This window comes from Leptonotus elevatus, chromosome 1 (assembly GCF_054856555.1).
Source record: "Leptonotus elevatus isolate MCC_2025b chromosome 1, RoL_Lele_1.0, whole genome shotgun sequence".
NCBI lineage: Eukaryota > Metazoa > Chordata > Actinopteri > Syngnathiformes > Syngnathidae > Leptonotus > Leptonotus elevatus.
The window spans coordinates 42,851,603-42,874,514 of record NC_141239.1 but is presented as its reverse complement, the minus strand read 5'-3'; the positions used below and the strand labels follow the sequence as shown (position 1 = coordinate 42,874,514).

Here is a 22,912-nt window from a genome sequence, read left to right as displayed (position 1 = left end):
TAAAAATGCACCTTTATTTTCAGAACATTGACTGACCAATTATTTTTGTAAAGCAACACCTTTTTTTTCTGGAGAAAAAAATAAGACTTTGCAGACGGGGTGTCAAATTCATTTTTGCTCAGGCCACATCCTAGTTTTCTTTTTTTTCCTCGAAGAGCCATTATGACTGTGAACCCATAAAGATGTATGACCACCTCATGGTCCCACTCACTGTATACACAACAAATTGATGAAAAACTAGTTCTGAAATGAGAAGCTAGGGAAAAAACACATTTGGTCAACTATTACTCTATTTTTAAAGGGTGACTGTAATTTGTATTTTTTTTTTTTTTTGAAACCTTGCAATACATTAACAAAAGTGAAGATAATTTGCAATTTTTATATTTTGGAAAGAAACATGAAGTCGACATGCACAACACAATTTTCCTTTGCGGGCTATTAAAACAATGAGGTGGGTTAAATCTAACCCCCCCCCCCCCCCCCGCGGCCTTCAGTTTGACACCTGTATTCTCAGTATGGCACAACTTTATTCAAAAACATGCATCTTTATTCTCATAATACAACTTCTCTTTTGCAAAAACAAAAACAAAACAAAAATATGCAAGCTGAAATTGAAGGAAAAAAAACGTACTATCTCACAGACATCTTTACCACAACATACAAGTATGGTATCTGTAAAGCGCTCACTCACACACACACACACACACACACACACACACACACACACACACACACACACACACACACACACACACACACACACACACACTAAAGTCATATATTGTGTGATACGTTGCTTTTTTGGTCTGAATTGAATGTGACATGGTGGAGTGACTCCTCATTTCTAGCCCCGCCTCCTCCTCCACCCATACCCCCTGCGGCCAGATGTGACCTTCACTTCCGGTTACATTAACAGCCCACTCATGTGTGATTGACGGCTTTATTGGGGCACGAAATCAATCATTTCATTAACACGTTACAAGACCCAAACTCAAAAATAATAGGTGTATTGTATCATGCACCACAGTACTGCTATGGTTAGCACGCCTGTCTCACAGTGGAGGAGTTCTGGGTTTGAATCCAGGCTCCTGTGTGGAATTGCTCAGGTTAACTGAAAAAGTGTGAATTTCTAATTGTCTTTGTTTCATATATATATATATATATATATATATATATATATATATATATATACTGTATATAATATATATAAGCTATCATATTTGCTTGTGTGGTACAGTGCACTTGTCACTTATAGGTCTGGTTGGAAGCGCGTTACAGCGGACAACTAACTTTGAATAGCAAAATACCCAGTAACTTAATAAGTAACTGGAGAGAAAATTATACAGAATAGAATAGGCAGCCGCTGAAGCCCGAAAATAACAAACATCACCGCATACAGTATGCCAGCTGAGAGGGTGGGGGAGTCGGTGGAGGGGGTGTGGACTGTGGAGGGGTGAATAAGGTTAAAAGTATATAAGTTACAAATATCTCAAATTTAACAACCTTTACCTTTACTCCAATAAGAGAAAGATAATATTTTTTTACAATATGTACATGGCACAAAATATTAATATGGGCTCTGCATTAACTATCCAACCAGCAACATTACGTGCTATTTTTATTGCTGATTGTTAATTTTGATGTTTGAGATCTGAGAAATCTAATTTAATAGCCTTTACGTTCTTTACTACAGAATCTGTAAAGGCTAAGTCATTTGAATGAATACTGATTTCATTTAAATATCATCAGTACTATTTCTGCACACATTTAATTCTAATTTAAGATTTTCACAATAAATGTTATACTAATTGTGTTTGTTTTATCACGTTTTATTTGGTCAATTTAGCTTCGATAATAGATTGTATAAACCTATTTAGAAATGATTCATTTACTAAATTATTATTAATTAAAAATCTTTTTACCCTTAATTTTATATCGATACACTGTATATACCGTTACTATGAAGATATGCAATTGATATCGTGATATGAATTATAGGCCATATCACCCAGCTCTAGCACCACCTTTAGTGGGGAAATGGTGGTGGTGGGGTTTGATAATCTAAGTTTTTGTGGCATTTTTAAAATGTAACTATTGACAATTCCGAGATGACGTTACAAGTCAAAATGGTGGTCAATTCGGTGAAAGAAATCTCTCCGCTCATTGAAAAGCATTGGATTTTGGATCGTTGTAATTTGATATGTGAGGATTATTTTCATTTCAAAAGGTTATGAAATGTAGTTTGGCTACTATAACAATCTGTGTGGTTTGTATGATACAGTCACAGGCAACAACAATACAATACGCCATTGGTTTTCACCGTATAAAGGAAGTATTTGCATTGCGTTGCATTGGGGAAGTATCACAAATAATAATAATAATAATAATAATAATGCCCGGATGTTTGCAATTGTCATTAATTGTAATCATCAAAATGTCTAAAAGCAACTGTAATTTAATTACAAATGTTCTTGTAGTAATATAACAGATGACAGTTTCATACATTTTGTAGTTATGTTACTTAATTCTTGTTACATGTAATTTGTCACTCCGCCAAACCTTGGTCACGGGTATGTTGGAGCCTGTCGAGGTTGAGTTTGAGCATGAAGCAGTGTACACCAATCGCAGGGCACATACAGATAAATAATCAATTCACACTCATAGAAACAATGGGCACTCATACAGTCAATTTAGTCTAAGAAATGTATTGAGGAAAGCTGAGTTTAAAAAGCCGCACAAGCAAAGGTTGAACAAACTCCTCACACAAAGGCCTGAACTGAGATTCAAACCCCGAACCACTAGGCTGGAACGCTGAAAGTGGCTGTGAACTCAACTCAACTCACAACAAGCAGCAAATTGGCAGATAGAAACGTATTCTTCCAAAAATAAGCTTCAAGATACCATATTGTTACTCCCAGTTGAAGTTTACTTTCAAATTTTGCATAAAAGCAAGAGAATTACACTGTGTGTACTTAAAAACAGCCACACGACTTTGCCTTCTGCTAGCTTAATGCTAACATAATGGGAAACACCACAGACTGGCTAGCAATAGCATCAATAGTCACAATGTTATCACCTTTTAAGCAGCAGACGTTTGAACACAAATCGTGCAACAACACTTGTAGTCACACATTATAATAGTACTCACAGGCATACTGTATGTTCTTTATCCTCAATGAAAAACAAATGATAATAGAGCCGCTAACTGAGACAATTAGACTGGAGTAGATAAATTCTCCTTCTTTGTTTATGTCTGCATGACTGTATTATACTGCCTCCTGGTGGCCAGGGTGGCACACCAGAAGAAGCTATCGTTCACTTTACTAATACAGTACTGTATTGTATCCATCCATCCATCCATCCATCCATTATCTGAACCGCTTATCCTCACGAGAGTCGGGGGCATACTGGAGCCTACGCCACCTGTCTTTGGACAATAGGCACTTTAGACCCTGCCAATATTGTTTAGTTTTATTTAAAATAAACTATTAATGAGTTGAATGAATACAAAATAAATTAAAACATTAAATAAAACACATTTTTATTTGGCAGTTCTGTGGGCGAGGCTAAATAACAAGACTCTTGATAATATGCTCATGTTTCATACAGTGGCAAGGCAAAACTGTTTTATTTCTATAGCAGATTGTATACACAAGGCAACTCAATGTGTTTTACACAAGCAAAGACACAACACCTCCAAACATCACCAAACAAAACAGTTGACATTCCGAAGCAAAGCAGATCAAATCAAAGTAAAAATTACTAAAATAACGTACATTGACTACGTACATTAAAGATATTAAGAGAAAACTTTAATTTAATAGTAAAGTAGTCAAATAAGAGTATTCTTTTAATAATTAAAAAAAACATGATTTAAAAATGATTAGAAGACCTTATAGGACAAAAGCAAAGTTGTTGTTTTTTTTACCTGGAATGGCGCTGACTTCACTTCTGTTGTCAGTATAGCCCATTTGTGTGCAGCATAACAGCGAAATGCAGCTTCACCATTACTAATCTGGCTTTCACTAATTGACATGTCTGCAAATCCCAGAACCCTACTGGATTTATATCAATCAGCGTTTATTGAATATATTCAGGACACAAACCATTCAATGATTTAGAGACCAGTTACAGCTTTCAAAATCTATTATACAGTGGCAGATTTTTTAAATTTATATAATGTAGTGATTACGCAAAATACATTTATTTTATTTTTAGTGGGAATCAAATGAAACTATAAGGCATTTCAGAATACAGTTTTCCCCCCAGTGCATTTACAACAGGCGTAAATTCTACACAGATTATCTTTATTCGTGGGCCGTATACTCACTGTCGCATTAAAAAACAAAACAAAATACAAATGCTGTTTTCAGGAAGGTCCTCACTCCTCAACATCATTTCGCAAACTCGCCCAGAGTATGAAAATTTAAGAGCACCGTATAAAATGCTCGGTGGATTAAAGAACGGTCATTCTTTGCCCACCATGGAGCTAAACACTCCAACACATCCACACTCCACACACCTCCTCCTCCTCCTCCTCTTTTTTTTTCTTCTTCTCCTACTTTCAAGCACATCTGGTTCCACTCACTCTCGGACTTTTTGGTTCGTGGCACAGCAAAAGCAGCAAATCCATTATGTTACTTACCCACCAAAATCAAAATTTCACACAATAAAACCCAAACAACGCGCACTTATTCTTAAAGATGTGAATGTGACACGTGGAGCAAATAAGAAGTAAAAGGCTCACCCGTGGCGCTCCACGTCACGTCCACACCGAGCAGCAACAGCAGCAGCAGCAGCAGTGAATACAAAGTGCATCGTTGCCGACCGGTCCATTTTGTTGCCGTCGTTGTTGAATCCCGGTGCCGCTCGTCGTCGCCGTGCATGCTCTCAGCTGCAGCCCTCACGCACGCACGCGCACACACGCACACTCACTCACGCACGCACGCACGAAAGAAAGAAGTGGTGTGGGAAAGCGCACGCACACGCACACACACAAAGAGTGAAAAAGTGACACAAATGTTCCACTCAAAAGAGTTTGAACCGTCTGCTGCCCTTACACGAGCAAATGAATGGAGCTGCGTCAACAGTGTGTGCGTGTGTTTCCCAAAATAAGGCCTGAGGACCCCCAGTGGCCGCCCTGAGAAGCCGCAACTCGCCGGACAATTCATTAGGTACACTGTCTTGTACACAACCTTAAATCTAACTACTCTGCCTTTAAAGATATATTAATGCTCTTTCTTGGTACGATTTTTATGGTTGCATTAAGCTGCAGTGTATTATTGTAACACAAAATGAGAGCCGTCTCTAATAATTTGACCTACTTGCCTTGTCCAGTATGGTGCCATCATTCATGTTACCGTAGCTGTCTGTATGTATATATATTATTTTTTCTAAATGAGAATGAAAATTTTCAGAAATATTTTTTTTCTAATAATCAACTTACGACTTTATTGTCAAAATATAACATTTTTCACCCCCCCCCCTCAAATCAACACATCACAAACTTTTAAGTTGCTTTTAAAAATTCTTCCCCCAATACCGCCATCATTGAGTTTTGAAAACAAAATAAAAAGAATAATAAAAAAACTAGACACTATTCTCATATTATGTTTTCCTGCTAATAAGTATAGTATATACTGTATAATTGCAGTATAAATATTATTCATTAAACAATTTGTGCATTATGATTCACTGCTCCTGGTATGGCCGCCAGGGGCAGTATAATAACCCTGCAGACATTTTTCACTTCTGTAAGTGAAAAAGCAGCACTGACATTAGTCGTTTTTCATAGAGGAGTGAGTTAGGGTTGTCAAAAGTATCGATAATAACCTGTTGTATCCAGAGCATTTTAACACCACATAGATGGTATTCGTTAGCACGTTTCCATTATGTGCTAGCATCAAGCTAGCTTACTTTAAGGCAGTTAAGTAGTTGTTTTAAAATGTGATTGTTTAGTTTTTAAGCCTTCTGACAAACTGGTGCTTGGTGTGACGTCACATGACATCATTGCGTTGACTGCCAACATACAGCGTTTGTATCAAAATGTTTTCACTCATGTTATAGGGGGAAAAAAGTAAGGTGGGGACAAACAGAACTACTAACCGTCAATGGCAGAGGTCTTTAGTAGTCCTCTCGGGAAAGTGACATCTCACTTCCGATATTAACCTACTCATGGCAACCCAACTTCTGGGTGGACCTTTAAAACTCATGGCATACAGTTTTTAATTATAGCTTTTCAGATGCATCCTCTGAGTTATAAATGTAACTCAGTTAAAAAATAAATAAAAATGAGACTATAAAACTAATAAATTCACAGCACATGTTTGAAACAAGAGTTTTTAATGGTTTATGCAACGTCCTGCTAAGGCCCAAACTCTCCCCCGAAAAAGTACTAGAAGGTCAATATGTCCCTTGCATTTTAAAATGGTTGAAAATTGAATTCAAACATACCTAAATAAATATGTGTGTTTGTGGTAGGAGGTGAGGGGAGTCGAGGGGGGGTAGAGGGTGGGTGGTGTCAACAAAAAATAATGAGAGTTCTAATTAAAGGCAACTTGAGAGGGGAAAAAAAAGTTTTCTCCATAAAAATTGTTTTGCTCTTCTGGAAAATGTAAAAGAAGAAGATGGGGTGCCATGGAGGTGGTGTTGATATTTTTTGGGGGAGTGGGAGGGGCGGCTTCCTCAGTGCTGTAGAGAACCGGGTAGGAACGGCGCCACCATCTGGTTAAAAGCTTTGGTCACAGGGCTGACGGGGAGATGACGTTGAGGGGGCGCGTGTGTGTGATGGCCTCCTCTCATAACACACACACACACACACACACACACACACACACACACACACACACACACACACACACACACACACACACACACACACACACACACACACACTTCTATGCTGTGTGTGTGGGGGTGCTGACAAATGCAAAACATGTCCACCAGGGGGGGCTGAAAGCGTGGGTTTGCGAGCAAGGGAGGGGACAAAACAGTCTCATCCTTATGGCCAAGCTGAAGCATTTCTATACTTTTTTTTCCAAAGCAGAAAACGCCTAAATATCAAAGCCCTCCTTTATTCCTGGGCTTTGAAACCAACCACCAGCAGTGGACAGGTGTCTTCTCCTCAAGATGGATGCTATGAATAGGTGGGTGGGTGTTTGGGGGCGCGGGGGTCTCAGTTGGAGGCGCTGCTGTTGGAGGAGCTGGACGTGGAGGCCACCGCCATGGCCGAGTTGCCCGAGGAGGCCACAGACTTGCGGATGTGCGGCATGAGGAAGGGGTCGTTGGACAGCTGGTGCACGTCGATGCGGTCCTCCTTCCGGTAGACTAAACAGCGTCGGATAAACGCCTGCGGGAGAGCGGACGGCAAAATATGAAGATAAAAAGGAAAGCAAAAAGCTAGGAGAGGAACGGGTCCTTACCTTGGCTTCCGGTGTGACGACTGGTTTGGGCGGGAACTGCACGTCGGTGGCCTTCAGGATCGTGTTCTCCTGCAGGATGTCCTGCTGAGACTGGTTGTGGCCGAAAGGCTTCAGGGAAAAACAAACGAAAAGTGTGGTCTCATTATTGGGCTAGCAGAAAACGTCAAATTTTTACATTTAATCATCTACCCTGTAGCCAGCATGAGTTGCTGCCTTTCATGACTGTCCATAAGGGAGACTTGCAACAGTGTAGACCTGACAGATAAGTATAGAGATAGACCATTATGCTTTTTTCAGGGCCAATACCGATTATCGGTAGTCAGGGAAGTCGATAACCGATATTTGAAGCCAATATACATTTGCGGGAGGGAAAAAAAGTTGGTGTCAGATTTTTTAAATTCAGATTCAGTTTATTGTCATTACAACAAGTGCAACGTAACAGTAAAGTGCAGACCATTCAGTGCACAGACAAAAATAAAGTATTTTAAAACTATGATAAAAATAAATAAATAAATACAAATAATTGATATAAATAGATAAAAAGGACAGAGAAAAAAACTAAAACAAGATCATAACCAGAATTAAAATTGGAATTAAAAAAGGCACATTATAGAACACAGACTAAAACAACTATCTACATAAAGTGCACACGAGACAAGTATTGCATATTGTATATTGCATGGTGTATTGCACATATTATAGAGAGTGGTTATTTAGGGCTCTTATAGCAGTTGGATAAAAGCTCAGTCTGTTTGTCCTGGTTTTAATGGCCCGTACCGTCTATAATAATAATAAAATAATAATAAAAACTCTAGCACTTGACTGCTTAAATGCCTTCAAGCTTTTGTGATTTGCAACATGTTAAAGTATTTTTGTTTGCCATCAGCTTTTGCACCAACTATAATGCAGACTCCCAAATAGCCACTAATTTGCGGGCTAACTGTTACCTCGCGGGCTAACCATTCACCCACACGCTTACCCCGGGATAACTCCCTAATAGCCGCTAAAAAAATGGCTATTAGGTTAGCCCGTGAGTTAACCAGCTAGCTCGCGGGCTAATAGCCGCTAATTTGCGAGCTAACGGTTAGCTCGCGGACTAACCCTTCACCCGCACAATAACTCCCAAATAGCTGCTAATTCGCAAGCTAACTGTTAGCTCGTGGGCTAACTGTATACCCACACGCTAACCCTGGGATAACTCCCAAATAGCCGCTAAAAAACGGCTAATAGGTTAGCCACAATCCGCGAGCTAGCTGTTAGCTCGCGGGCTAATAGCCGCTAATTGCTGCTTATTGGCTGTTAGCACTGCACGAGCAACCAATCAGATGGTGCTGTGGGCGGGCCAATGCTGCAGGGAGTCAACAGCCGCTGACTCAGAGCAGACGGAGGAAAAAAGCGACCATCGGAGCAAAATAACCGGTATTCATAAAATGCTGAATATCGGCGCCGATTATCGGTCTATCCCTAGATAAGTATTAATTACTTGAATTTATTCAGGATTGTATTGAATTCCTCTGTAACAATTTGGCCAATAGCTTTTTTATTTGACCATTTATGACCATTAATTAGCAGATTAACACCTTAGCGCAATGGTGTCAAAGTCTGGTCCTCGAGGGCCTGAGTCCTGCATGTTTGAGAGGTTTCCCACCTTCAACATAGCTGATTCATATTTAAGCTCATCAGCAAGCTCTGCAGGAGCCTGATAATGATCCTGATATTTGAATCAGGTGTGTTGGAGTAGAGAAACCTCGAAAACATGCAGGACTCAGGCCCTTGAGGACCGGATCCTGACACATATGCCTTCGCTGTTCACAATGGGTACTCCTGCAAGCCTCTGGCTAATAGTTTTCAGACTGGATTCGGGTTCGAATTTCCCACCCTCTGTCTGCGGATGTGACGTCAAGTGTGTGTTGTGTATGTGACGAAGGGTGTGTGCAGTTTCATTTTTCGTCAACAGGTGGCAGTAGCGATTCAAAATGGAAATGCTTTAGTACTACAATTTCCTTTCAAAGAGAGGAAATCACAGCATATTCTGCAATACAAACCTGCAACGCTTTGCCAGCGATATAGTTAGAGCTGAGTGATTTGGAAATATAATGTAATTGTGATTCAATGTTTTTGTAATGAAACATTTTTTTTTTCTAAGTCCTCTTTTCGTGTACTTTTTAATAAACACAAGAAATAAATATGTTATCTGATTTGGTTTCAGTCTTATAGCTTACACTAGAGTTGTTAACTTACTAAACTCTTTGATTTCAAGTCTTTTAAAGCATTCACTATGACAACTTCACAAAATTCTACTAAACAAGTGGGACGAAAACATAAGTCACAAAGTCTCAAACCAGATTACTGTGCAACAAACATCACATCAAAGTTTTTTCATAAAACATGAAAAGGAAAGTGATATTCACGATCTGAACTGCACTTCTTAAGCACTGACCTTATCTGGACTAATAAACAATTCACCGAAATGAAGCATTTTTTCCCCTCTCAAAATTGCAGCGTGTGCAATTTGAAAATTGCATTATACTTTATTGTTGAGCCCATGATATGGTAGATTTGCACTAATCATAAAGTCAATTTGAAAACAAACAAAAAATGTGTGAATTTAGTTTCCTACCTTACGGCCATACAAGCACTGGTAGAAAATAACACCCACGGACCACACGTCCACTTTGTTGGAGATTTTGGGCGGCTCTTTTCCCACTACAAAACACTCTGGTGGCAGGTACCTGAAAGTGAAGACGGCATGAAACGTGAATTTTAAAAATAAATGAATACAAGCCCACTTTCACGTCCTTGAGCTTTCATCTCACCAGTACGTGCCGGCTCCCTGCGACGTGAGTTCCATGCCATCTACAGAGTTGTAGCTGTCATCATCCATGATCTTGGACAGGCCGAAATCTGTGATCTTGATCTCACCGCAGGCCGTGCCGTTCACAAGCAGGATGTTACCTGAATGGAGTATTTGACATGTCAACCCTAATAATAATAACTTTGTTTATATTAAGTACTTTTGTGGAAGCCAATGGTGTTTAACAAGGGGTAAAGGCCTCTTTGTGCATCATCTTCTCTATTTGGCGAAAATACAGTACTTAAAAAAAAAAAATGGTACCAGGTCAAGCAACTCTAGTCCTTGAGAGCAGCTGTCCTGCCTGTTTTAGATGTCTCCCTCATCCAACACACCTGATTTCAATAATCAGCTCACCAGCAAGCACTGTAGAAGCCTGATAATGATCCTTATCATCATCAGGTACCCCTGCTACAGGGGAATGGCTCAGCGCGGTGTTTACAGGACTTGCCCAAACTAACCATAACAGACGTACATAACCTGTTCCTAAATCTTAAATATATTTCTCTCCAAAAGCAACACAAATAATATCATGAACCTTGTTATGTTACAATGTGCATGTCGTTGCAAACTCGACAGTGCTTTAAAATCTTTCCAGTGATGTTGTACTCACTCTTCATTATGTGTAAATAAATAAAACAACTAAATGTTTTAATGTATCACATACACCTTTAAGTAAAATTATAAACCATTATAACTACTAGGGGTGTGCCCCCCCAAAAAATCGATTCTCATTTAATACGATTCAGAATCTATTTCTAAATGCCCCCAAATCGATTTTATTTAAATTATTTTATACTGTCTTCCCTTGATTTATGTGTGCCTTTATTGGGAGCACTGTTCATGTTGTAGCCGATTTGGCCACTTAGGGGCAGTGTGGTTCCACGCGGTGTGATACACTGTTAAGTTGTAGCCAAATTAGAGTAGAAGGGAAAAAGTCACGATCAAGTTTTTTTTTTCAGTGTAGAGCAGTTCTTTTGAGAGATAAAAGTTCCGCGAGTAGAGCACTAATTAGCATTAGCGAGTCAGACTGGAGTAGATCATTACGATTCCTTGAAAATCTATAAATTGAAGCAAAAAACATTGGCAAGCAAAAATTTTTGAATCGAAAATCGATTCCGAATCGAATCGCACACCCAAAAATCAGAATCGAATCGTGTGACATTCAAAGATTCCCACCCCTAATAACTACCTATTAACGCATAGATGAATTGATTAGGCAGGTGGCATATTGACATGGGACTTGTGGTGATCAGGGGAGGCAGGTAGAGCCAGGTAATGAAAACACATTCACCAGCAAGAACTTCACAACAAATACTTGCTCCCCGCTTAAAATGTTGAATTTGGAGAACAATGTGCACAGTGAGGCAGCAATGTGTTGCTTTTGGAAAATGACAGTTTTAAGGCTCATACTCAGCTGTTTTTGTTTTTACCTGATGATGAATACACGCCCACAATGTGACATCAAACAGCAAAAGGATACTCTGAATATGCAACGGATATAATGTGCAAGGCCATAAAAGGGCATGTGAGAACATTGAAAAGCAGGGTAATTCTCTCCCAATTAAAATCTGACACTGTTTCCCTGGACATTTAGGAGACAGTACCCCCCACCTCGGAAATTCTGGAATTTGTGATGCTGCTTCCATTGACCAGAAAATAAATAAAAGGACTACAACTAACACTCCAGCGCTGATGGCACTGATGAGAATGTGGTAATGCCCACCAGGTTTAAGGTCGTAGTGGATGATGGGCGGCCGGATCTCGTTGAGGTACTTGAGGGCGTTGACAATCTGCATGATGATGGAGCGACCCTCCTTCTCGGACATCAGCTTGTGCTGTTTCAAGTAGAAGTCCAGGTCATTGCCCTCGCAGTACTCTAGGACTGTGCAAAACCTGTGAGCAAATAACAGGGGCCGAATGAAGAGAAATGTCCTTAAAATGAACAATTGTATCTTTGGAAGCAAAACAAATGACTTACGAGTCTGTGTCGAGAGAGAAGTAGTCGTAGAGTTTAACTATACGCGGGTGGTCCAGCTCTTTGTGGATTCTGTATTCTCTGCATGCGTGTCTGAAACACATACAAGATGGGTTACTTGATACATAGAAGGCATGTTGCTTGTGGAATCAGTGGTGGGATGCTCGTCTCTCACTTGTGGTAGTTTTCCTTTTTCTCATCCCTCCAGTTTTTGTTGAGCTGGTGGATTTTGACCGCCACGTACCTTTGCTCTGTTAAATCAAAGGCCTGAAAGATGAAGTTTAGTTAGGAGAGGTCCTCATTTAGACTTCCAACAAGGAGGAATTCTAACAACAGTTCTTACAGTGGAACCTTTAGTCAGAAAAAAAAAACTTCAGGATTTGCATGAGGCATCAGCAGTCAGCACAAACACTCAGTTTAATTCAAGTTCATTAATTAATTGAAGACTAAATTGTTAACTATATATATGTGTCTTGCGATTGGCAACCAGGCCAGGGTTTAACCAGTCTTTCGTCAGCTGGGATAGACTCCATCTCATCTGTGACATTAATGGTGGAATTTTTCTATTTATGCAATTGCACTGCAATACAATAATGACACTCGTCTATAAGTGTGGTTAACTTGTTTTTACACAACTGTTGGTGCCTCTGTAACAAGACTTTCATTCCTATTATTTCTTTGTCATTGTCAAGCTAAGATGGAGGGTCTGATTTACTAATATCCCAAAATGATGGCGCTAAATTGTGTGTTCACATCAACAAGGTTGCACGCACTGTTGGTGTGATTTATTAAAATTGCAATATATATTTTTTTTTTTACAAAGATCCTAAAAAGCAGGTAAAATGTGTGTCAACTCAGTAAGTTGGACTGGGCCAGCTCTCACTCACGCACGCACGCACGCACACACTCATAAAACAAAAAACAAACATGGCAGTTGACGTCTCTCACCAGTACATTGAGCATTTTGATGTATGGCAGCCCCGTGACATTAAAACGACCAGCTTTTGAGGATGCACATTAGGGCTGGGCATCGATTCAGAGTTCCAAAATCGATTCGATTCGATTCGATTCAGAAGGGCCCGATTTGATTCACGATTCACATTGTTTTTCAATTCAGTTAAGGATTTCATGCAGTACCAATTTTACTTTTATTTGGAAGACATTCTCAGAAGTACCAATGTTGCAAATAGTAGAAACTTCTTTCTCTTACTTGGAGCATTAGTAAAAATATTAATATTTACATTTATAATTGAATACAATGCAGTTACATTAATCATGTATATTTTATTGAACATGACCTGATCAAAAGAATCAATAATAATTGAAATCAATTACAAGATCGCTATGCAAATAAAGTGGCAAAAACACTTTGGCAAATCCCGACATTCACATTCCTGTGACGGTTTTTATGCTAAGGTTCCAGAGGTTAATAAATAAATAAAAACAAATTGACATAAGAGACACAGTCCTAATTATGCATCCACGTTTTGTGTTTTTATTTCCAATTTCTTACCTTACTTCTTTTGAGGGGTATTTGTGTTCAGTCTTTCGCTTTTTCTATCATTTAATGTACAGTTTAATTACTTCCACATGCAGGCACTCCGTTTAATAATGTGGCAGTAATTGCACCAAAAGCACCTGCCAACCGCAATAAGAAAGAAGCAATTAATGCATTACCGCCAGTGGCCTTCTTCATAGCCATAGGTATCTATGCTAAAGAAGTGGGCGCTAATGAACCCAAAGTATTTAGACAGCCATCAAATGGAAGTCGAAAAAGTAGTCCGTAGTTTTGTGTAAGTTATAGTGTAGTATGACTTATTTACTATTTAGAGCAGCAAGATGCGCAGTAAACGATCAGGATTCTACCTTTGGCTCCAATGTGGCGCAGAATTTTAGTTAAGGTAAGCCATTTAAAACTACTGCAAAAAGAAAACCTTTTCCATAGTGCATCTGTCTAAACAGTGTTTGCATATGTGTATTTTTCGAGAGGGAGAGCCGCGATGCGATCCGCTTGCATTAAAACGCAGTCCATTTTTAAAGTTATATAGCAGTCAGCAGCTCGGAGCAGCTCATGCTTGAGCTGTTTCCTTTCTTTGTGAGTACTGGGCTCCTTTTGGGGTACTCTGAATAACAGAAGGGCACATTTGAACAACACTCACACGAGGTTTTGAACAAGTACGTGCTTGCTTGCACATTAATTTACCGGAAAAAGCCGTATTAAAAGTATCGATACATGGTTTTATGAATCGATATTGGGCTATGAAAAGGAATATCAATTCGATATAGTGATATTTTAAACCCAGCCCTAATGCACATACAGCTACAATACATGATAATTTATCACTAAACCTGAAAAAGCGGCTTGTTAGGGCGAGAGAGTGAGAGAGAGAGAGAGAGAGAGAGAGAGAGAGAGAGAGAGAGAGAGAGAGAGAGAGAGAGAGAGAGAGAGAGAGAACTAACAAAAGAGAAGAGTGGGACTATATTGAGAGGAAATGACATCACAGTTGCTCAGGTAACAACCAATCTAGGCTCAGCTTGCGAATGTCACATGACCAAACAGAAAACAGGTGAGCTGTGATTGGTCGTTACCTGAGCAACTGTGATGTAATTTTCAGTCGACAGCAAGTGGTAAAATGGCCTCCACGAGATGGATAAAAGAAAAACGAGTGGATTTTACTGCTGAAACTCCACAATTGCAATATTAATCAGAATGCCGTGTTTAGAGTTAGTGGGGCTGCATAGAGCATAATATTGTAAAGAAAATGTTTGGGTTAACTTCTCAAAGGAACACGCGATTCAACTTTCCCTTCATTCTATGAGGAGTGCGTATAAACATTAAAAGTGCACATATCAATGGCATCTGATTCCCTGAAAAAAGGTTTAAGCCGATTAAGTATAAAAAAAATTAAAAAAAAGACGTACCCTGTATACTGCCATATTGGGCATTTTTGGCCAGTCCACGTCATTGCTGTGATGTATTGCATACATAAACACAGCACTAAATTTTTAACTTGCTTCCTGGTCTATTGTGCTATAAAAATGCCATATGGCGTTGTCAAATATTGCCATAATTTAGATGGGACTTCCAACCATATCAGGGTCCATATTCTTTTTTCAAGAAAGAAAGAAAAAAAAAGACATTAATTGCTGAAGTGACACACAACAACAGCTATGCACTGTACAGCGGTGTACACTCTGTCTATTTCAGCGCCATATTTACGAAAACTGTGACTGGTTGTCCCCCAAATTTATGAGTACATGTATGTGCACACGTACTAATGGTGGTCTGAAAACATTGGAACGAAATTGGGAATTTTTTTTAATCATTATTTTGATACTTGGTCAACTTAAACCTATTTTCAGGGAATCAGATGCCATTGATATGTATACTTTTAATGTTCATACACACTGCCTCAGAATGAAGGAAAAGGAACAATGAGTCATGGGTTCCTTTAACTCCTTTCTAAACTTGCAAGACAGTTGAGAATGTTAAAAATGTGTCATGTGAGGCACATTTTCAACCTAAATTTGTATTCAGAACATACAAGAAAGCAGTGCTTGATAACAATGTAGTTTGCTTCATGTTTAATTAAACACGACAGTTAAGAATGTAAAACATTACCTGTTTAATACAAGTTTTATAACTGTCTGATCAAAAACAGCCTCAAGTACAAACTCATCATCTTATCTTATAATGAAGTTGTCTCTCACCTTGTAAACTTCGCTGAACCCCCCGCGTCCGAGTAAATAGAGAAGCAGGTATCGGTCGTTTAGCGTCGGGTGATCTTTGAATCTGCAAGCAGGAGAGGAAGGTGAGTATCCCAGCAACAAACGAGGCTGATACAGATTTAAAAAAGGACATCACGGGGAGGAATCCTACTGGGAGTTATCCTCGTTGTGGATTCTTTTTAGCTCGCGAATGTGCAGGTTTCGGACTCGCTCCAACCGCTCCAGCTCCGCCTGGATCTCGGCCTCCTCCTACAAAAGATGACAAAGATGTGTTTGTGTGCCCTCGCCCATGCCAGCTTTGTTTACGAGGATGGTAACACAAGCCAACATTACCTTCTTTAGATGGCCCAATCTCAACTTGAAGATTTCCTCTTGCTCGTGGTACTCGGCCTGTGATAACCTACAACAAGAAAGTGAGACAGAAAAAGTTACAAAAATAAAAGATGGCTGACACTCCATTTAAAGAAAAAAGTCAAGTGCGTTTCCATACGCTTCACTCTCTGTGCCGTTAGCTTTGCTCTTGCGTTTGTTCTGTTCCAGGTTGGGCGGCGGCGTCTGCGCCATGGAGGGCGGCTTGCGTTTGGCCAGCAGCTTACGTTGCCTTTCGATGTCTTCTCGCTGAGAGTTGATGCGCTCCTGTTGCCTGGGAAGGGAAGCCGGACACAGACTGTTAAAGGGACATATTGTGAGAAAGGGGATTGTCTATTCGTGCCTTGGCATGGGTGCATTTTCCATTCAGCTCATTTGTGCATCTTGGCAAACACGGAGCTGGCCATCCCTTAATCATATTCTCCTCACACATGATCTAAATGTGGTTTGCAAGGTGCCATTTACTTGATGAGGTTCTGGAAGGCGTAGCCGTCCGTCCACTGCTCGGTGAAAGACGCTCCGTGTCGGACCGTGGTGAAGTGGCCTAGCCGAAGCCGGTCCTGCATGCTTTTGTCGCGGCATGCCATCTTCTCTTGTTTGGACTGCGGCAGGGGACAAACACCAATCGATCAACCGCAAGTCCCCCGTGGGAAGCCGTCGGGGAAAGTGAGTGGTTCAGATAAGCAGGTACGTACTTTTTCAATAAGCAGCTTCTTAGACATGGTCACGCACTTGTTTAAGCGCTCCTTATATCGCTCAAGCATCCTCTGCTGCTCGTCGATTTGTCTCCGCAGGTCGCAGTTAGCCTGCAGCACACGGGCAAGCGCAAGATGAGCGTTAAAAGAAAAAGTTCGAGGCATCTTCAGTGGCAGGGGGTGCGATGAAATTATTTGTACCCGCAGCAAATCGTCTATGCGTCCCTCCTTCTTCTCCAGGTCGGAGTTCTTGTTGTTCTCCATTGCGATTAGCCGCTCTATGGTAAGATCAGACTACAGAGGGGGGGGGGAAATGGTTAATAGGTAGTAGAAATTCAACTAATGTGAGGATATTTGGAAGCACCTGTGTGGCTTTGTGGAGTAGGTAAAGGGCGACAGGTTTTAGAGAGCACGACGAGTGCTCTGTGTTGGCTGAGCCCACTGACGACGGGCTTCCCTGCTGCACCTGGCAAAAAGGGTTGTGGGGGGGGACACTCTTTATTAGGCTTTTTTTGGGGGAAGCACTTATTCGAGCAGTGAGACTCAGGCATCAACATACACACTGAGGACTATAATTTTATGATCAAAAGTGTGTCGACTTATTTTTACACTAGTTTAGAATGTTGAAATATTACTTTAAAAAGTGCACCAAGTAGGAGGTGACATTTTGACCTATTTTACTTATTACCTGTGGAAAAAAACATGTTCTCTAACAGGGCTAAGCAACATCTGAGTTTTAATACTGGCGGATGGTCCAGGTCATTTATAGATGAGCTCAAATAAAAATGTTTCAAGTAAAAATATACTTTAATAAACAAATATTTGTTGGGGTAAATGTAACATTCACAGTTAGTTTAATTAAAAATTGAAAACTAATAAATAAAATAATGCACACATAAATTATTAACTTTTATTATTTTTATTTAATTATTTTATATTTTTTGTATTTCTATTTCACAAAGCATCAATTAACTATTTAATGAGATAAATAATGGAAAAAGAAATGCATATTAATTAACCAGTTTTAGGGGGAAATTTTGGGCAAAATTTAACCAACAAATATCCTAGTAATGAAGTGCTGGGTGGGTCGGATTTAAGAGTGGGCCTTATGTTGCACACAGACCATCGTTTGCCTACGGTACCCCTGCTTTTGCTCTACAATTTGACCTGGTTATTTCCATTATTTGCCATTGCAAAGTTGTTCAAAGGATCAACCTGCATCCCAGAAGTTCTCATGTTTATTTTAGTTGAAGGGTTGAAATGTTGAAATGAATCCCAGAAGCTCACAAGCGGGAGATTTTTTTTTTTTTATCTACAACCATGCAATTGTGGAAAATGCCAATGGAACCCTGTGAGAGTTGATAACAAGTGTGGAAGAATAGAAACGGCAGGTGAGAAAGAAAAGCATTAAAGAGTGCACAGACGCTCACCGTGACCGGAGGGTTGGAGAGGGAGTGCTGCGGGGAAGAGCGGACCACTGGCGGGTTCCCCCTGGCAGGGCTGGCACCGGGACCGCTACCTCCCGCAAACTTGACAGCGAGAAGGAAAAGGTAAGAAGAGAGACAGGAAAGCGGTTGAGCTGGAAAGGGATGAAACTGGGCAAAACCCAGGGAGAGGTTTTTGACACTCACCTCAAAATAATCGCTAATTTTATGTCCCCTTGTTCCTGTTTTGCCTGAGGAAGAAGATGCAGGGAGTTGGAAGAGTTAGTTAAACGTGCAGCAATGTTAGCCCCAAAAACCCTTCCTGTTGTTTCTTCTTGTGTCTTGCTTCAATTTCTGCAAGAATACCATATCAGCATTGTGTTCAACTAAACATACCCCGATTTCACACTGAGTAAGTACATATGTGAATAAATTGAGGCGAGGTCATCCTTAATACAGTGTACAGTGGAACCTTAACTCATAAGTGCACCAGTTTTCTGAGGTAAATAACAAATTTTTTTTTGATTATATATTTTTGCAGAAACTGTTTTTTTATGGCAGTCCAATAATGGAAGCATAATTCAAGTACATTTTTATTTCTTAGCTACATTTCAATGCCAAAGTTCAATATTCTTGCCATCTGAGAGGTGTTACAGTATATGATAAAAGCTGTCAGGAAACGGCCGGCCCTCCATGTCGCCCCATATTTTTTGTTCTCAGCTGAAGAAATTGGGCTGGATGTTTGTTTTAAATGGACATTTGAGGATTTTTTTGTGTGTCGACATTCTTTATACAAATGTGACATACTGGTTCAGGGATAGTGGACTCGGGCCGTTTTCATCTCACTTAGAGCTAAAATGTTCCCACACTGCCGCGCATTACGCTTTTAGAACTAATTCCATTCGCCCTCAGTATGGTACCCAAGGGGAAAAAAAGTGCAAATGATTGTGCCATTTAAGAAAAAAAGCTTTGGAAAGTTTGTCAGTTCCAGCAGCATCCAATAGGTTTGAGCTGGTGGGGCTGGCACGTGCCGCAACTTGGGGGAACCCTCAGTTGGTGGGTCATCTGGTGGCTCCTGTGAGGCTCCCAGCTCAACATCATGGACCAAGGTCCCATTGTCTTTGTGAATTTTTTTTTTAATGATGCGCCATATTACATTTTTATAATGCAAAATATGTCACTTGGGCCTTAGTAAATGTTGTGAAACACTAGTCTTGAAAACTATAGACCTTTCAGCATAATGCCAGTTACAAAATGAGAGCCCAGAACTAAATCCAACTGAAAATCGGTGGGGTTGACCAGAAGGCAAGCAAATGCAGAGGAGACAACACTCATAATGAGGCACATTTAGAGCAATTTGGGAAAAGTGGTCAATTATTGCCAAGTGCTGACTGCTGATAAGACTCTTACCTGGCAATGACTAAATGCTGTCATGAGTTCGGTTTTAGGGTGTGCTGCCCCCTAAAAAATGTTCCTCTTTAATTAAATTTTACGTTTTACTGTCTGTGTGATGCAAGGCACCATCTCACCTGTGCTGCCATCAAAGTGGTCCGCTTTCCGTTTTCGGACCCTCTGGTCATTTGCCTTTTTTTCTGGTGTCTGGGGAGGGAGAGAAGTGAGTTCATTTTAGTCATGCATTCAGTGCATATACAGTGTGCGCATACCAAGAAAAGGAACAACTTACTAACCTCAAGCTCTTTGTCGCTGAGCGAACCAACGCTGCACAGACTCTGGTTGGACGACTCATTCTGACTCTGGCCCGAGCCCTGGAAAGAGAAGCCATTTTATCACTCTGGCTTGGGTTCATTTGAATGTAATGCATTGTGGACTGGATGATGTGAGCAAAAACTGGCGGAGAGTAAAAAGCTGAGGCTGCCTTGTTGCTATGGGCGACCGTGTGATGCCTCTGCTCTTCCCCGTCTTGTCACTCAAACAAATCACATCAGAATTCCGCAGGCGCAGGATGTTGGGGGAGAGCGACTTTGTCATTCAGAGCACACGAGCGCTCTCTCACTGAACCCTCCCTAAAATGGCTCCCTCAACATTAAGCATGCTGCCGAGGATGTATTCCACTGTCACCTTTTACAAAAATTAACTGTCATCCATTTTTGCTGGGAATAACTGTGCATTTCATCAGACTTCTTGCGACAGAAAAAGGTGCTCAGCGTCTTATTAACTTTTTCTTATTCTCGCAAAACTTCAAATGCATCTTTCATGACCCAACGAGTGAACAAGATCAAGTACAATAAAGATGATTTGTGACATCAGACTTTTGTGAAAAAACACCAAAATGTATATTTCTTTGCTTAGTTGACGCCTCCTTAACACATACAGCACCTCTCATCAAGCAGGGTGGCAGCAGGCCGCCATTTTCTCTGCAGCGCCAGCAGCCATGCCATGCTCCGGGCTCAATCTCTGCCTATGGTTGGCACGTGGCCCGCTGCTGGCACAGAGTCTCCTTCCCGAAACTGTTCCAAGTTCACCTTCCGCAAAGACTGGCGACAACACCGCCACACCACCTCACTCGCACCTGGTGAAGAACTATTTCAGCATTCCTCCTCGGCCTTCATCCCTACTCCCCTCCCCCCTTTGAACTCCCATCCCGTCTGTAGCCTTCTTGGCAGGCACCGCCACTTGTATATGCAGGCACTACATCATGAGCAAGGGGGTAGATGTCATATCACGCCAGCCAAAAAAACACACTTATACAAGGCGCTCTACACAAAGGAACGCCACTGAGAAAAGGTATGTCATGGCAAAAATCCGAAGGAGCAAGCAGAGGCCTCCACCGACCTTAGCCACGCCGACCCCGGTGAAGCGAGCCTCCAGCAGCTCCTGCCGCCGGGGGTCCAGGCTGTGCAGTTCTTCCATCATGGCTGAGGAGACAAGAGAGCACAGATGAAGAAGCGGCCGCCGTCGCCGGGGTCCTGTACGATCAAGCGGCAAGCGACAGATCATTATTTCACAACACATAGGTTGCGATGAGTCACAGCACAGCTGTGGATACCAAATAATCCTTCATCTGACTCACCCCCAAATTTTTCCATGTCTTCTGTGCAAACACTAAAAAATACAGGCTATGTATCAGCAATGGAGGCCCGATGTGTAGGATCGCTGCCTATGGAATTTTAAAAAAAGATGGATGGCATCATCATGTGATAACTGCCTGACATTAAAATTAGAGGCCCAACTTACATGCAGCTGGAGCTACCTATCAAAAGGTCACACAGCTGGAGGACAGCTGGCATAATAATGTACAGAATTTGATATATATATATATATATATATATATATATATATATATATATATATATATATATATATATATATGACTATTTTTGCCATTTAAAAAAATCAACACTGAAACGACGATAAAAATCTGAGTTTACTGTATAACCATTATCTGACATATAAGACCACCTATGGCTTGCATACATTAAAGCAACATTAAACACAGAGTTCTATTCTTGGGCTATTTTGTTTGGTGGTAAGGGGATAATTGACTCAGTAAGTGACTAGGGAAGAGTAATGTTGACGATTAGAATGATTGGAATGATAGTTAGCCGGCTTCATAAACGAGCTAACGAGCCCCCCACGTTAGCATAGCAACCCCTGACGCTAACACTAATTATAAATGACATTCAAACTTGAGATTTGACAGCGTTACATACCCACGGGCGTGACAAAGAGGGGTGATAAGAAACCAATATGTGAATAGGTCCGTTTAAATGTTTAATGGAGACCCGATGGAGGCAGCCGGCTAGCGTTAGCTCGTCTGTCATAAAAGAAGCATCTTTCTAGTGTTGTCAAGATGTTGGTGCCACGACGCTCAAATCAATGTAGCATCTTTCACCCGACAACCTCGGGCGAGATACTCACTGCACTCGAGCGTTCTGTCGCTCCTCAGGGCCTGCCTTAATCCCCGGGTGGCGTCCCCGTTGTTTCCCCCCGGTGCTCGTCAGTCCCTCCCGGGGTAGGCCGCATCCACAACCTCGAGCCTCGCGTGACGCTTGTGAGCGAGGGTCGCGCGCTAAACTCGGGGAAAGGACGACGGCCGGATTCCGACAGAGGATTCCGACGGAGGAATCCCCCCTCCGCTTGGGAGGCCTCGGCAGCTGAGGGTATCCCGGACCCGCCTTTGAGCGCTCCTTAGGCGGGGATCCCCTTCAGGTCCCTGTCGCCGAGCATCATAACTGTTACAATATCGCGTCTCCTCGTTCACACAATGGCGACCCTAGAGTTATTTCCCCCCACCTCTCTCCAGCAGGTATAAATTATGTCTTTAAAGCTGCCGTCAGTTAACCCCTACTTTTTTCCTCCCCCTGTGGCGGGGATGCTTTTCTGGTCCAGTGCGATCAAAACAAAGTTGGGCCCCGCACGTTTTCTTCCTTCCTTCCTCGTAGAGAATTCAATTTTTGCCCTCCAGAAAAGTTGGCGTTTCAGTA

At 41.1% G+C, this 22,912-nt stretch overlaps 2 protein-coding genes across 2 annotated transcripts in view; both read right to left on the bottom strand.

Annotated features, from left to right (window-relative positions):
- The window catches only part of mrc2 (mannose receptor, C-type 2), a 33,622-nt gene extending 28,573 nt beyond the window's left edge, over window positions 1–5,049 (bottom strand). Inside the window, exon 1 of the mRNA XM_086060260.1 lies at window positions 4,748–5,049. Coding sequence (XP_085916386.1) covers window positions 4,748–4,886 — 139 coding nt within the window. The 5' untranslated portion in view covers window positions 4,887–5,049. The remainder of the gene's footprint in view (window positions 1–4,747) is intronic.
- Window positions 5,050–6,331: 1,282 nt separating this feature from the next.
- On the bottom strand, window positions 6,332–21,361 carry tlk2 (tousled-like kinase 2). Its single transcript, XM_086060220.1, has 20 exons — window positions 21,261–21,361; window positions 20,156–20,233; window positions 19,997–20,066; window positions 18,675–18,718; window positions 18,474–18,572; window positions 17,408–17,509; window positions 17,245–17,337; window positions 17,044–17,154; window positions 16,814–16,950; window positions 16,470–16,622; window positions 16,313–16,379; window positions 16,131–16,228; window positions 15,962–16,043; window positions 12,426–12,517; window positions 12,254–12,343; window positions 11,999–12,168; window positions 10,238–10,376; window positions 10,042–10,153; window positions 7,422–7,529; window positions 6,332–7,348 (listed from the first exon to the last, which is right to left on the bottom strand). Exons 1-20 carry the CDS (start codon window positions 21,339–21,341, stop codon window positions 7,175–7,177), a joined length of 2,100 nt encoding a protein of 699 aa, XP_085916346.1. The 5' UTR covers window positions 21,342–21,361; the 3' UTR covers window positions 6,332–7,174.
- Window positions 21,362–22,912: the final 1,551 nt, after the last annotated feature.

Bases quoted from the DNA above. Each gene is read 5' to 3' on its own strand.
- tlk2 (XM_086060220.1), bottom strand. From the start codon at position 21,341: ATGATGGAAGAACTGCACAGCCTGGACCCCCGGCGGCAGGAGCTGCTG. The intron at 20,234-21,260 runs GTCGGTGGAGGC...TTCTCTTTCCAG, and splicing joins CCGGGGTCGGCGTGGCTAAG to GGCTCGGGCCAGAGTCAGAA. The intron at 10,154-10,237 runs GTGAGATGAAAG...CTTCACTTTCAG, and splicing joins CAGGGAGCCGGCACGTACTG to GTACCTGCCACCAGAGTGTT.